Source organism: Fusarium redolens (genome assembly GCF_020744475.1).
Source record: "Fusarium redolens strain MPI-CAGE-AT-0023 chromosome Unknown BKA55scaffold_3, whole genome shotgun sequence".
NCBI lineage: Eukaryota > Fungi > Ascomycota > Sordariomycetes > Hypocreales > Nectriaceae > Fusarium > Fusarium redolens.
Window position 1 is genome coordinate 448,123 of NW_025763666.1, and position 15,790 is coordinate 463,912.

Genomic DNA, 15,790 nt, shown 5'->3' on the forward strand with positions numbered 1-15,790 from the left:
TGGTGATTCTACCTTAGGAGTGCCTCGACCGCAACCTCAAGTCTCCCTCGACCAAACCTTTCACCCCAACCCAGTTGCCCAACATGAGTTACGGCAAGAAGGACGAAGATGCCGACCTCGGGCTAGTCAAGGTTGACCGAACTCAAGTCTTCCAAGAAGGTCCGTCTCTTTCAATCGCCTTATTCCTCTTCTCCCCCCCACAGTCAAGCTAAATAGTCCAACAGCACGACTCTTCAACAGCTCTCCTATTCAGCCTCGACGATGTCGCATTCTACTCACCAAGATCGCTCTCCTTCTCTACACAGGAGAGAAGTTCCCTACCAACGAAGCTACAACTCTCTTCTTCGGTATCTCGAAGCTCTTCCAGAACAAGGATGCCAGTCTCCGACAGATGGTCCACCTTGTTATCAAGGAGCTTGCCAACTCAGCTGAGGATATTATTATGGTTACCAGCACGATTATGAAGGATACCGGCGGCAGCACCGATGCTATCTACCGACCAAATGCTATTCGCGCCCTCTGCCGCATTATCGATGTAGGTTGCTTTGCTGGCAGGTACACCGACACCCCTGGATGCTGACACTGTAAAGGCCACGACCGTCCAATCGATCGAACGAGTTATGAAGACTGCAATTGTTGATAAGAACCCCTCGGTATCCTCTGCCGCTCTCGTTTCCTCATACCACCTTCTTCCTATCGCCAAGGATGTCGTCCGACGATGGCAGAGCGAGACCCAAGAGGCTGCTGCCTCTAGCAAGTCCTCTGGTGGCTTCTCCCTTGGATTCTCTACCTCAAGCAGCCAAGTTCCCATGAACCACTCGACCATGTCGCAATACCACGCTGTCGGACTTCTATATCAAATGCGCATGCACGATCGAATGGCCCTTGTCAAGATGGTTCAGCAATTCGGCGCTGCTGGTGCTCTCAAGAACCCCGCTGCTATCATCATGCTGGTTCGACTTGCTGCACAGCTCGCTGAGGAGGATGCTTCATTGAGGAAGCCCATGATGCAGCTCCTCGATGGCTGGCTGCGACACAAGAGCGAAATGGTCAACTTCGAGGCTGCTAAGGCCATCTGCGATATGCGAGATGTTACCGATGCTGAGGTAGCGCAAGCTGTCCACGTTCTTCAACTGTTCCTCACCTCTCCTCGCGCTGTTACCAAGTTCGCCGCTCTCCGAATCCTCCACAACTTTGCCAGCTTCAAGCCTACCGCCGTTAACGCATGCAACCCCGATATCGAGCTTCTCATCTCCAACAGCAACCGATCCATTGCCACTTTCGCCATCACCACGCTCCTTAAGACCGGTAACGAGGCCAGTGTCGACAGGTTAATGAAGCAGATTTCCACCTTCATGTCCGAGATTACCGACGAGTTCAAGATTACGATTGTGGAGGCCATCCGAACCCTTTGCCTCAAGTTCCCCAGCAAGCAGGCTGGTATGCTTACCTTCCTCAGCGGTATTCTGCGTGATGAGGGTGGCTATGAGTTCAAGAGGGCTGTTGTGGAGAGCATGTTCGATTTGATCAAGTTCGTTCCTGATTCCAAGGAGGATGCGCTTGCCCATCTCTGCGAATTTATTGAGGATTGCGAGTTCACCAAGCTGGCTGTCCGAATCCTTCACCTTATTGGCCTTGAGGGCCCCAAGACCGCTCAGCCTACTAAGTATATCCGATATATTTACAACCGAGTGGTTCTTGAGAACGCCATTGTGCGAGCTGCTGCTGTCACTGCCCTCGCCAAGTTCGGTGTTGGACAGAAGGATCCCGAGGTTAAGAGCAGTGTCCGTGTTCTCCTCACCCGATGCTTGGATGATGTCGATGACGAGGTCCGTGATCGCGCTGCCCTCAACCTCAAGCTCATGAATGAGGAGGATGATGAGATGGCTGCTCGATTCGTCAAGAATGGTAAGCATGAATTAACCACTGACTGTCGATCACCGCTAATGCGCAAACAGAGAACATGTTCTCCCTCCCCTACTTCGAGCAGCAGCTTGTCCTGTACGTCACATCAGACGACAAGTCCGCTTTCGATAGTCCCTTCGATATTTCCAAGATCCCTGTGGTTACTCGGGAGCAGGCCGACGCTGAGGACCGATCCAAGAAGCTGATTGCCACTGCCCCTACACTCAAGGCTCCCAAGGTTGGCCCTACTAAGCCTACCGGAGCCGAGGCTGTTGCTTCTGCTTCTGCTCAGGCTCAGCAGTATGCCCAGGAGCTGCTCGAGATCCCCGAGATGAAGGAGTTTGGCAGTGTCCTCAAGTCTTCGCCTATTATCGAGCTTACTGAGGCCGAGACTGAGTACGTTGTCAGCCTGGTCAAGCACATCTTCAAGGAGCATATTGTCCTCCAATATGAGGTTAAGAACACCTTGCCCGACACTGTCCTTGAGAACGTCTCCGTTGTCGCTACTCCCGCAGACGATGACGAGCTCGAGGAGGTCTTCATCATCCAGGCTGAGAAGCTCGCGACTGATGAGCCTGGTAAGGTCTATGTCGCTTTCAAGAAGGTTGGCGGTGAGGCTTCTCTGCCCGTTTCCACCTTCTCCAACGTCCTCAAGTTCACCAGCAAGGAGATCGACCCCTCAACAGGCGAGCCCGAGGATTCTGGCTACGATGATGAGTACGAGGTGGCCGAGTTCGACCTTGCTGGTAGTGACTACGTGATCCCCACGTTCGCTGGCAACTTTAGCCACATCTGGGAACAGGTTGGTGCTTCTGGAGAGGAGGTCACAGAGACCCTCCAATTGAGCGGCATGGAGAGCATTGCGGGTAAGTCGAATATCGAGTTCATAGAAGACATGGCACTGACTATTTCACAGACGCTACAGAGCAACTCACAAAGGCTTTGTCGCTCCAGCCTCTCGAAGGCACCGATGTGCCCGTCAACCAGACCACTCACACACTCAAGCTTCTCGGCAAGACAGTCGGTGGAGGTCGGGTGGTAGCTAACGTACGGATGGCTTATTCATCAAAAACTGGTGTCACGACAAAGATCACGGTGCGAAGCGAAGAGGAGAATGTGGCTGCGCTAGTCATCGCGTCGGTCGCTTAGAGATGAACAACAGAAGCAAAGCGGGCGTTGAAAGGATCATGATGTATCGAAAGCTTTGTCACGGTTTTAGACATACCGTACAAGTGTGGCAGTAATGTGATTATTTACGATTCGTTTTCTTATCCTGGAATCACGATTGTCACTTGGGGGGGTTAAAGGCTCGTAAAAGTGATAAGGGGGATATTCATTGGGTGGTTAGAGGGAAGCGAAGAAGGTATAAGAGCATGTTTTTTTATCGGAGCATGGTTGTTGGGGCCATGTTATTTGTTGCAAAAAGATGGAATTTACCTATTCAGACTTGATGCAGTGAAATGTGACTTGATGTGAGGTGTAACAATTGTCTGCAAGCAAAACTCGGGACATGCAACTTGTCTAGAGGCCAGTTGCTCCGGAATCATTGCTCAGCATGCAGGTGCTACTTTGCTAGACCAAGTTAAATGTTTGTAAGCGGTGATATGAGGTTTATTGATGATGCTTTTGTCGTTTGTGGGTGACACAGGTTGCAGAGCCAGTGCATGTTCAAGTCGCAGCATCAGACCATGTGTGTAGCATAAGATTGCGCGTTTATGGCAGAGACGTGATATAGTATGCGGGCTCATGTTTCTCTTGCTTCGTGTTTGTGTAACTATTCTGTTTCCGTTTTGGTCGAGTGAGATTGCCGCACTATGACAATGTTGGCACGCCGTCACTCATTTTAATCCCTGAGCTTTACTCAGGCAACGTCACAGCCAGGACAATTGATTGGGGATAACAGGGAATTAGTGGGTGTGGTATACTACGGCTACTGGCGTTAATGTCCATGAGATGTTGGTGTTATCAAAGCAAATGATCACTCGTATTGCTTCGTACAACAAAATGAAACAGGTGAAGGAAGCCCTTTGTAGTTTGGTGTAGGTTTTGCATCGAGCAAAAGAGAAATAAGCATTCCATTTTGCCAACGATTTGACGCAGTTTTCGGAAGGCCATGAGACTCCCACTGATTCCTCTACGTGCGGTCCTGAAGTACATATATCTCATTTCTTACCGCCTCCATCCTCCCCCTTCTTTCTTCCCCTTCAACTATTACCATCCTCCTGACTTAAATATATTGCTTCGAAGCATAGAATCACATTCATTTAAAAGCAAGCAAAGGATGTTTTCCATCTTAGTCTATACTCATTACATTGGTACTGGATCTGGTGCCTAGCGTTGTGCTGGTGCTGTATGTCATCGTCTCGCTGACCATGCTTCCGGAATTGACAATACCTACATGAATCTGCAGAAGAGGTTCTCATGTATTACCCGACAGTAAGAAGGAAGCGCTTCCATTGTATAGTCATGGAACAAGGGCATGATAATGCCATTAAGACGACGATGACAATACCGATGAGGGGGAACATGAATGTGTACCAGTATAGATCAAGTGGGTGAAGAGCGAGCCTGCGGCTGTGTCTGCCACCCAGGGCACAGAGGTGTTTTGAGACCTTGGCTGGTAGGATCACGCATACTGAACTTCGACGACAACAACAACTGGGTGAGCATCCTAGAAGAAGTGCTCATCCTGCATCCAGACTTCTTTGCCTTGCGGAGTGATCAAACCCAGGTCCGCAAGGGTCAGTGATGTTAGTCCTCGACAATGGCTATTTTAGTGGTCGATTTGGCTGGCTCAATATCTCATACTCTCTCATCACAACATAATCCCACTATAAACGGCTTCACCGAGAGGCACAACAGATTCAATCGACCGTGCGCCAACAACAGCAACCGATGGTGTTCGACAAGTTGGCCGAGATCAATATAGAGTCACATCAGTGACTCGTATCACCTCCGGCCCATTGACATAGAACTATTCAAGCCACACAGAAACATGTGAGATGAACCAGATCACCCATTCTTGGCCTGTCTTGTCGGCCCATTCCAGGGAACTGGCCCAACGGAGATAGGGAAGATTGGAACATCTTTGCTGGAAGATGAAGCCTCATCTCACTGTTTCCTTCATTTTCCCCTGGATCCTACAAGTATATATAAGAAGGTTAAGTTCCTGGTGTACAAGATTCTGTCCTAACAAGCAATGTTGCATCGGCTAATGTATTAATGCCCATCTACAGAGCGGGCTTGACTTTGACCAGCTTGAAGAAAGCTCCGAATGTAGGCGTCCTTGAGTGATATAAAAAGCACATCGCCGCTGCCAGAGTGAGCCATCTGATGCTCCGTCAAACTTTAACTATGGACTGGGAACAATTCACATCATGAAAGGAGCCAAAGGCAATGTAAGAAGTACTAGTGACCAAGGAACCAGGTAATAACTAACACATCAACTCTCGATTCAATTGTATATAGCTAACGATGCAACCCCCCCTGAAAAGCCGCGATCTTTTCGGTACATCTTAGAAGCAGATGGCCACCAAACATCCTTCCTAGAGACGAGAATTGCCTATCTCTCTCCTTGTGTGGTGCTATCCTCAGCTATAATCTCTCAATTCGCTTGGGGGATCCTGATGAAGAGCCATAAGGGACAAAGAAAGCAGTACATTGTTGATTCATGGACTTAATTCGAGGCCATCCTGAAGCTCGGGGCCCCCCTTACTTCGAGCCCCATCGCCAGCCAAGTGCCCCTTTCCCTGCCCTTGCAGCCCTACGATAGGCACGACATAACGTGTGTTTTCGTATCCAGCCCTGAGAGACGTTGGTCACCAGGCACTGGATCTGTTTAACCCAACTTGAATCCGCTTCATGCTCTATGATTCTCTGCAGCATAGTGTATCAGCTGAATTCCAGGATGCTAGCCCAGGAAGAAGGTATACGAGAGCCGCGGCAAAGGCCTTTCCCACCATCTTGCTACTGCTCGCCCCAAGCATGGCAGAGAGTACCGTGCTCATTGTAAGGGAAAGGGGCGCATTGCACGTTCACGGCATGGCAATGAAGAACTATCCTGCAAAGTACTGGTATCAGCATGAAACCGAGCAACGACTACCAAGTCTGAGATAGCTCTCCTTACGGCACCGGTAGTCATAACGACAACCTATATATAATAGCCGATGCCAATGATTCTTTGCAGACAACGAGAGGCATGTCAAGCGGAAAATTAAAGCTGATGACGTTCAACCTTGAAGCTCGCTCAGATGCCGTCCATTGTATAAGCTCGGTATCTAGATACAAATAGTTGGCGACATGGTATCATCAACGAAACTTCTCAAAGGGTCACAAAGTAAGACGGATTATCATACAATAACCGAATGATATGGGATACGCCGGCCTGCGACTATGGTGGCCACTTTGGTCTGGCTTTGCGAGATCTCAATGGGTACACAGTTAATGCCATAGGCTCTTGCTATACTTGCAGGCTGAGCATCCGTTACGGTAAGGCCAAGACCGAGGAGGAGCATCGATAATAGGTTGTGGAAATGCCCTACGCAGAAGTCGAATCATGGAAGATCCACGACAGATCGTGGAACATGATCAACCACCAACTATATAAGTCAGAAGAAGAAGCTTGCCTTGTATGAACGCCCAAGGGCCAAATGAAGCCAAAGATAACCCCTGAACAAACCTGTGAGTCGCAAATACCAGTCTTCGCCTGAAAAAGATCACTGATGTCTCTGAGACTCAATTTCATATACTGAACCTGCCGGTCTTGAACTCAGAACATCAGTCACGAGTTTCAGGGGCATGGACCTACAGTTTATAGCATTGTTACTGACTGGTTTTCAACCCGACACAGTGTTCTCGCCTGGCTAGTATGAATGTTGGTCATGGCCTCGTCAAACTCATGAGTTTTGAGGGAGCGTCTTCTAATTGCATCATCGCTGAAGCATCGACTCAGAGAATGATAGCCTCTGAGAATATGTCAGCAACAGGTTTCTTTATTTTAACTTACTGGCATGAGGGAGTCTCTCAACTGGTTTATAGGCAACGAGGAGAGAGCAACGTTCAGACGGTGAAATAGAAGACATTTATTGCTACCAAAAGATGCAATTGTTCAGACGGGCTGCTTGGGACTCAAAGGAGTTCTGAAGAGCAGAATATCCGTCGACGTGACACGCAATACATGAACATGGTGGACAAAATGTCCGAGACAATGAAGAAACAATGCGAGACGTATTTGAAGAGTCGCCATTCTCTTGACATGTTCCAGATGCTCGTACACAGCAAATGGAGTCGATCCTCTTCCTAAGCGAAGGACATATACCGCAAGTCTCGGTGAGTCCGTTCCGAAGAAAAGAGGGAAACCCAATTGGCGATGGTGGTGAGGGTTTCCTTGCAGGGGGGGCGAAACGTATGAAACAACATCGGGTTGTCTGCTTGGCTTTGGGGTCAGCATCATTCTTCTCACAATCCAACAGATCGCCTCGCAGTTTCACTCCGCTGCTGGCAGAAGGAGACCCCATACCCCTCAAGAACAGATATGCATCAATACCACAAATGTGTCCACCAGAGAAGCAGGAATGAACTAGACTCGAACATGGAGAAACAAGGCACCTTGAAAAGAATTGGCAGAAGACATAATCTCGCTATACTCACCCAGCTGATAATATACATCCCGTCACCGTAAAGGGTATCCAAGACAAGTCTCCCCATAGCTGCTGTGACCTCGCAATATCGATGAGCTGGCATACACACCGAACTGGAAGCCACCAAGTATATTACTACTGGCAAGTCTCCACCTCTCAGTCAAGAAGAATCTCAGTTCGCTTGTTCGCCTAGGTCTGCTAATGGCGGTAGTGAAGTGCTTCCTCGCGGACTGAAATGATATACAGAGCATCTGGTGGGATGTTTCCATCCCTTGAAATGTCAAGAGTCAGTTCAGGAATCTTGAAATGCCGACAGCAAACGTGCATGACTATAGTAAAAATCACAGTTTGCTTGCCCGAGTCTTCAGCGCTCTGGCACGAATTTTAGTGCTCGAGAGAAGCCTTGTCGACACATTGACCAATATTCCAGACTATCTCGGTTTAAGAGCTTCAACATTAAGAAGATGCTCTTTAGATTCCCGATTCGCAATAAGAAGGTGAGCGCAGTGTAATGCCTACATGTTCTCATGGCTTTTGGGAATTAGGGGTAAGGGGCCTGTTGCTCATCCCGTCGAATAGGACAGAGAAAACCGTCGACCTGTATTCAAACGAGAATGCTGATGTTACATGAGTCTGAAACGAGCTTGAGATACGCCGAGCTTTCGATCGAGGGCTTGAAAAGGCGCAAACGGGTTATCAGTGTTCGTTATCTGAGGGGTTTCTTCTTTTGACTAAGGGGAGCGTTTATTCTGATGGAGTCGAAGCTTGGGGAGAACTGTAGCCCCTATCTTGGTTCTGGGATGATTTGGGGGATGCTCTCCTATGAGTCTGTGAAGACATGGTCGCGGCGGGAGCTTCGAGGGTTATGTGGGATCGTTGAACGTGATCATAGGGGAGAGTGTGTCGGTAATAGTTTTTCAGACAGAACAGGTCAGCGATAATGCAAGTACAGTGGTCAATTCATAGAAACCTGATAGAATCCTGGCTGCACAGAGTGATGAGAAGAACGCAAACCGAGCCCACAGTTTGCTAGGTGTCGTCAAGTACTTCCAACAACGAGCAAGGCGTTTACCTGGGTAAGTTCCCTGACCAAAGAGTGCCTTTTGGAGCAAGGCCGAATAGTGATGGGTTCCTGATAGGGTAGTTGACGTTAAGAACTATGAGTGCATGTCTCGGTATAAGAGCGCTCAACCCCTGAGCCTCTTTGACCTTAAGATTATCGGCTATTGCCATCAAATTGTCAAATACACAGGTAGGTTGCACTAAAGGCAGCCTCGTGGAAATGGCCCTGGCACAAGCGGTCAAGCGTACCGAAACAGTTCAGCCCCTGAGAATGCCGAGACAGAGACGGACCGCCGCGGCGATTATAATGAAGCCTGTAGAACAGATGTTTCTTTCAATAGCAGCGGTATTGAAGTTCAAACAGTGATTTAGTGGGTTCCAAGGTCCGCAGGACTGTCTTTGTCTAACTCAGGGGCGGTCCGTGGCAACTTGAGGCTTTACCAAGAAACTCGTCTCCTTGGGAGCGTTCTTCTCCCCCTGGGACCTGACACTTTTGAAGGGGGGGTGCTTGGAGGTCAATGAGTGCTGCAATAGCTGATGGCGCGGTAGGGTAACTTCTTTTCGGTTGTTATGTCGATCACGATGGTGTTCTAGCGAGTTGGGTGCTTCTTGAGGCAGCGCTGCTGAAGAACCTGTAGCATTTTTGTCAGCAAGGTGGGACCAGCAAGAGCACAGTTGAATGGACTTGACATCTGGTCAGTTAAAGGCTCATTGAAGAGCTGAAGAGGTGGGAGGAAGGCAATGAAGGACGATTGATCAGCGTGCGAGCTACGTCAGTCTGCAATGAAACACAACGGTCTCCGACAAATCGCCCCAAAACTTGTAGCGCCTCAAGATCTCCTGAATGGTTGAAAGGGACTGTTAAGGGGGAACACGGGAGCTGTAAGAAGCTGCAGCGCCCCAGTCGCCGACTTGATAAGGTCTGGTGCTCACGATCCCCAATGGTTTGCTAAGAAGGTCAGGGGGCCGAGTGTCGAATCATCGCTGACCAGTACCACTGCTGCGATATCGTGGTTGGCAAAGTACTGTGATTGATCTGGGAGCAGGAAGCGTCCTATGCAATAAAGAGCGTGTCAGAGCCTTGCGGTAGTCAGTTACTGCGCACTGGTTGGAGGCATTAGATGAAGAAGACCAGCCAGGGGCTAGGATAAACGCATGTACGATTATTATGGTTGTGTCCTTGGTGAAGAGAGTGACATTCTGCATGATTTGAAGGGTGAGGCGCGCGTAACGCTTGTTGGATGTAAGCGTTGTCAGCGTCACTCGAAGGCAACGATGCACAGTCGAGTCATCGATGGGCCTGCTTTGTTCCCTGGCGACACAGATGTGAAGGAACGATAATACAAGGTCAAGATGAACATTGTGAAGGGATGACAAGTTGCGGATGAAGTTTGGAAGACGGGGTCGTGAGATATGTCGGAGTGTATGGAGGGGGATAATAGCAGAGAGCACACATATTCCTGTGAAGACATGTGGGTCTACAGCCAAGCACTCAGTGCTCATGCAGGATAGCTTTAGGGGACCAGATACGTAAATTGTAGAAGAGTAGCGTATGAATGTCTGGTTTGGGAGGCCAGTGACGTTTCGTTAGTGTGGTGTGCCTTGTAAAAAAGGTCACCCGGGCACCGGGGCCTTTTTCGTCACACGTCAAATCGCTCTACCCGCACGTATATCAAAACATTTCTCTCGCGTTCGAGCTTCTTCCCCCCTCTCTTCTCCTAACCCTCTCAACATTCTTCGACTTCCGCTCGAAGTCAACTTCTTCCACCTTTCTGCCCGAACAAACAACACGTGAGTGTCTCTTTTCCTTCAGCGTATTCCTCCTTTCTTTTCCGTGCTAAATTTGACTTAGGTAACTACCTTCACTCCAAAGCGGAGCTACCATGGATGTGACACCTGAAGATGCAGAGCGAGCGATTGGCCAAGGGTAAGTTGACACTTGTATCGATTCACGTTAGGGAGTACTGAGAACCGATGTTAACAGCGCCACGATTGCCATCTACTTTGGCGCAGGGGATGGCGGTGACTTACCTCCTGGGGTTGAGTTCGTTCACGCCCAGGCAATTCATCTCACGTGCCCTGAGTTCCTCCAGAGAGTTACTAAATGGGGCATCATCTCGCTTCCACATGCTCCCCAGGACGTCAGGAACGCCATCGTCCGTTTCTTCTACACTGGAAGAGTCCCATTTCATGAAGTACACAAGTTTACTCTCCGCCGGGACGTCGAAGAGGCCTTTGATCTTGGTATCCATGTGTACTCCCAGGCTGTTTACAGCGAGATCACGAAAATGAAGGATCAGGCCACTGAGTACATGAAGAGTCTCTTTCCGTACATGGAGCCTTTCCTGATGCTGGCCTACACTTACAGCGTTCTCGATCCCCTGTATCCTGATCTCAACTATGAGTGGGTTGAAGCCCAAGCCGCCCTTTGGAGCCCTAACGACGGCAACGACAAGCTCATGGAGGCCCTTGAGGCCGAGCGTCAGGCGGATCTGCAGAGCTTCAATGAGTTTCTCAACCGCGGAGAGAACGCCTGGGTCAAAATCAACGAAGATGGCGAGGAGGAGTCTGGAGAAGAATCCGAGCAGGAAACCGAGACTAATGAAGAGCCCGAAGGTAAAACCGAGGCTGAAGAAACCGAGGCTGAAACAGAGTTGGAAACAGAGGATGGGACCTATGACAGCGACGGGAAGCTCAAGGTGATCGGCGATGATGGCCTCATCAACCTCGACCTGGCCAACTACCCACCCGGTGTTTACCGCTGGTAAGCTACAATGGTATCCAACGACCGATCGAGTTTTGGACGATGCACGAAGGAAATGTAACGACGAACACGATGTAACGATGGACATGTAATGATGGTCGTAGCAGGACTGGCTGGCATAATGGGGATGGAGGTTATCAGTAGTTGACCACGAGGGGATGTGGGAAGGAGTCTTGCCCATGTAGTATTAGCTAAGATTATCCCCCGGAATACAGTCCATCCATGTCCTTATATATATTAACCACGACAGTGGTCTGTTCATAATGTTTGATCTCACTGTATTTATGCGGACTCGGAAGAAGAACAGAGGGCGCATGGAAGTTGGAGACTTTGATCTTCACCTTTCTTTTACCTTCACAGAAGGCCACAGAAATCCCGCCTCTTTCCAAGAGTATACCAGTTAAAAAGCCTAGGCTCACTGAACCACTTCTTTCACAACATGATTGAAACGCACAAGGGAAGTTGAGACATTATATCTAGTCACTGGTAACTCCTCGATTGCGAGAGCGAGATGCGCTTGAAACTGACGATGCCTACCATGAATTATTTACCTATTTCATAGAGTCATTGTACACCATTTTTGGAAGGCGGAAGCTTGCATCAGTACCTATCGAGTGCAGGGCTGGAGCCTACTGGTCAACACTAAAATCATGCGCGAAGGAAACCTCCAGTCACAACAAGCGGCCCACGTTAATTCATTGACTGAAAGAACACAGGAATGATACAATCTATCTTAATTACAACATATTGCTTTTGCACATCTACGGTCTCAGCTACATAACAACAGGGCAGCAAACTTCCAGCACCACATGCTTATTCACCAGGGCTAGGCGTTTGTACATCCATGAAAGCGAGGGATTGGCTGCCCCAGTACAAAGCTCGAACAAGCCAGGTTCATTAGAGCGTGCGAAATCACAGAAGTTTGCGAGTTTACCAGAAAACTGCGAGTATAGGCAGCAATTAGGATTCGGAGCAGATGAACTGAGTGTTTGTGAATGCTGCACGTGACCGCCCTTCTTTTGGATGTCAACAAAACGGTCCAGGGCAATCACAAGACACAAAGGCTCGAATGCGGAAGATTCGTTTGCCTGAGGCAATCCACCCATGGACTTACTCCTGAAGAACCTGATGTCACTGTCAACACTGTTGCTACAGGTATCTTGGAGCTACGTCCATTCATCAACTCCATAAAAAAGGGGGCGCGGGACTGGCAGTTTGCCAAACGGTAAACACTACAACACCCAAGACTATAGCCGGTGATGAAAGACACTCTACAATTAGACACTCATATGTAATGGTGCTTTGGATCTCATGTTGGAACGCATGAATGCTTGCGGGAGCTGTACTTCAGAGCTTACCACATCCGAGTGAGCGAAGATGCTAACTGTAGGTTGTCACTGCAGTGAAAAAAGAGCTGAGAGTAGTTAGTTGACACTGGGCTGACACTGCATAATGCAGTCCTGTAACTGTAGGTCGCCTGTGGAGTGACGCGCCGGAAGTGAATGATCAGACGGCTCAAATGCGCCAAGCACACGTTCTCAAGACCAACATATAGCACTACAACAGGCTGATCTACTTATTAGTGATCACACAATGAAGAAGTGATGGGTAAACTATCAGCAGAGGTATCGGACGTTGGCCCCTCTGATATGAATAAAGACCAGCTGGTTAAAGCCTCGTCTCGAGGAGTGTTCAACTTGTTATCTGCTGAACAAAACTAAATCAGTCTGGCGAGTACATATGGCCGGAAGAATTACTCATGCCCTATCCAGACTTTCTCGCCTACTGGAAGTGTCAAACTATGTTAGACCTCTTAGACATCACTTATCACCTTGCCACGTGTGTTTTTACATTATATACACACATAGGAGTACTAGAACCTCAAGTTTCATGGTACAGAACAAGAGTTTTGTGCCACCGATTTCAGCACCACTGTATATGCCTACAAAATTGACATCAAGTACCAGCTTCCAGAGTTGGGCCAGCTGACCGCGGAGAGAATTCGGATTTATGGAAGACAAAATTCCGTCTTATTGAAAAGAGGTATTATGGAATAATCTCTAAATGTGAGCCAGTTATATTATTTGTAGCTGAATCTCGAGGTAAAGGGCATATTATAGATAGTGAAAGAAATGTCTTGTCATTCTCGGGAGACAATCCAAGAGAACTTAAAGAAGTGATATGAATTACTGGAAATCGAGGCACAATAAGCTTTTTGTTTACTGCTATGGCTACTCTGGGCAGTTATGAAGTTTCGCAGGTTGTTAGTGATTTCCGATCATGTCAGGGGTCCTGGTTAAAGCCAATCCATAATGGGCTTAGCGTCAGCCAAATCACACCCCTGTCCTGGTCAACAGGGGTCTTTCGGGTGAGCTAAGTTCGTGCGAGGTCAAGTTCGTACGAAATTCTTAGTGAAGACCGAGAAGGATTATACCGGTCCATACAGCACAGTTGTTATGCACGCAATACTGTGACATATTCCTCAACCTCGCACGAGATTTGGTCCGTCTAAGTTTCGATCAATCAACCAAAGAATCCCTCAACTCGACATAAAAGACAACGACACCTGTTCACCATGAATCTCTTTCTGTCTTCTACTTATTCCGATTTTATCGGTTCAGCTTTTTCTTCTATCCACTACCGCGTCAAGTTCTTTCTCAACGTCCTCTCTGGAAAAATGCATCCCTCCACCATGACCGATTCACCTGAGCTCGAGAGCAACAAGTCAAGCGAGAACAATGACCGAACTCCCCCCAACGGAGGAGCCAAAGCCTGGGCTTGTGTCGCAGGCTCGTTCTTGTTGCAGTTCTGTTCCGTTGGTTACGTAAACGCGTGAGTTTGACCTCTCCCCATCGCGAGAACCGCTCACTTACATTTGAATATTAGATGCGGCATGTTTCAGTTGTACTACTCGGAAGTCATGTTCAAGGACCAGACGTCGTCTGCCTTGGCCTGGATCACTACACTCCAGATCTTTATGCTGTTCATGTTCGGTCCCGCTGTTGGCAAGATGATCGATGTCTACGGATGCCGCAAGACACTCCTGCCCTTCAGTATCATGGCTGTCTTTTCCGTCTGCATGCTGAGCCTTTGCACAAAGTACTGGCAAGTCATGCTTGCTCAGGGAGTTGCTTTTGGTCTGGCCGCCGCCGGTCTGTCTCTTCCCGCCATGGCAACCGCCACTCAATGGTTCTCGACAAAGAAGGGTTTGGCTGTTGGTATTGTTTCTGCTGGAAGCAGCCTAGGTAAGGCAGCAAACCATTATTCTATATGCAGTCTGCTAATATGAGTCTAGGAGGTGTGATCTACCCCTGCATGATCCCTCGACTCATCGAGGAAGTCGGGTTTGCGTCTGCTGTTCGTTGGACTGCACTCTTGCAAGGAATCCTCTTAGTCGTCGCCAATGCTCTCTGCTCTTCCCCGTTCCCACCTCTCGGCAAAGTCTCGCGACCAGCAAAAGAAGCAAATATTCCCAGCAGTGGGATCAACGGATTCAAGAGAGGACCTTGGGGGTTCTTCATCCTGGGCTGCTTCTTCACCATGTGGGGTCTCTTCGCACCCCTGAACTACCTCCCGGAGATGGCCTCACTTCACGGATACAAAGACTTCGCTGTGTATACCTTGGCCATTGCCAACGCCGGTTCCCTATTTGGCCGAATCGTGCCTGGCTGGATCAGTGACAAGGTCGGCCACTTCAACACCATGGTCATCGTGACTAGTTTCTCCGGAGCTCTCGTCCTGGCATTTTGGCTTCCTCTCGAGTTTTACACCTCTAAAGGTGGTATCATTGCCTTCGCCCTGCTCTTTGGGTTCGCCAGTGGCGGTTTCGTCAGCCTGGGCCCTCCGTGCGTTGTTTCCCTTGCCGAAGATCGGGTCGATGAGATCGGGGTCAAGCTGGGAGGCTTTTGCCTGGCGATTGCCCTGGGCGCTCTGACTGGACTTCCCATCGAAGGGGCCATCAAGGATCGCGAAGGGAACAGGTTTACCGGGCTGATGTGCTTTGCGGGCGCGTCTATGCTTCTTGGAAGCTTCTGTATGGCCACCGCTCGAGTCTTCAAGGAAGGTGCCCAACTCCTGAAGAAGGTCTAGTTGGAGATGCCGGGGAGGTTATGGCATGGTGAAAGATATGTTGCTCCAGTAAAAGCAGGTGAAGAGGATTCTGGTAGATAGATTATTAATAATAATCACTTTGTACCTGCGAGAATTGAGGCTGGTTTCCCATGGAAAAGTCGTATAATCATTGGCGTGTTGTTGGGAGTATTTATTAGATATGGGTGAGTGTTAATGCTGCCTGAAAGTTTGTCGGGGATAAAAGGTTGTTTTCAGTAGGCTGGCTGGATCTATCTTATTGAAAACTAATTAGGTTTGTTTCAGCCTAATGATAATCACTTGGAATAACAGCCTAAGTCGTCACCTACAA

General features: G+C 48.8%; 3 protein-coding genes across 3 annotated transcripts; all 3 read left to right on the forward strand.

Moving 5' to 3' along the window:
* The first annotated feature begins 23 nt into the window (after window positions 1–23).
* On the forward strand, window positions 24–3,399 carry BKA55DRAFT_557114 (adaptin N terminal region-domain-containing protein). Its single transcript, XM_046191769.1, has 5 exons — window positions 24–159; window positions 225–535; window positions 591–1,908; window positions 1,959–2,771; window positions 2,822–3,399. Exons 1-5 carry the CDS (start codon window positions 84–86, stop codon window positions 3,052–3,054), a joined length of 2,751 nt encoding a protein of 916 aa, XP_046053565.1. The 5' UTR covers window positions 24–83; the 3' UTR covers window positions 3,055–3,399.
* Window positions 3,400–10,489: 7,090 nt separating this feature from the next.
* On the forward strand, window positions 10,490–11,514 carry BKA55DRAFT_534793 (uncharacterized protein; the record flags this gene model as incomplete). The annotated part of the gene is made up of 3 exons (XM_046189627.1): window positions 10,490–10,533; window positions 10,591–11,370; window positions 11,478–11,514. The coding sequence occupies 3 exons, from the start codon at window positions 10,490–10,492 to the stop codon at window positions 11,512–11,514; spliced, it is 861 nt and encodes a 286-aa protein (XP_046053566.1).
* A 2,533-nt stretch (window positions 11,515–14,047) lies between these two features.
* BKA55DRAFT_590294 (putative MFS transporter) lies at window positions 14,048–15,459 on the forward strand (the record flags this gene model as incomplete). The annotated part of the gene is made up of 3 exons (XM_046195067.1): window positions 14,048–14,202; window positions 14,257–14,615; window positions 14,666–15,459. 3 exons carry the CDS (start codon window positions 14,048–14,050, stop codon window positions 15,457–15,459), a joined length of 1,308 nt encoding a protein of 435 aa, XP_046053567.1.
* Between the last annotated feature and the right edge of the window lie 331 nt (window positions 15,460–15,790).

Excerpts from the sequence above, each read along its gene's own strand:
- BKA55DRAFT_557114 (XM_046191769.1), top strand. The coding sequence starts at position 84 with ATGAGTTACGGCAAGAAGGACGAAGATGCCGACCTCGGGCTAGTCAAG. Across the intron at positions 160-224 it reads AACTCAAGTCTTCCAAGAAG|CACGACTCTTCAACAGCTCT; the intron begins GTCCGTCTCTTT and ends ATAGTCCAACAG. Across the intron at positions 2,772-2,821 it reads CGGCATGGAGAGCATTGCGG|ACGCTACAGAGCAACTCACA; the intron begins GTAAGTCGAATA and ends ACTATTTCACAG.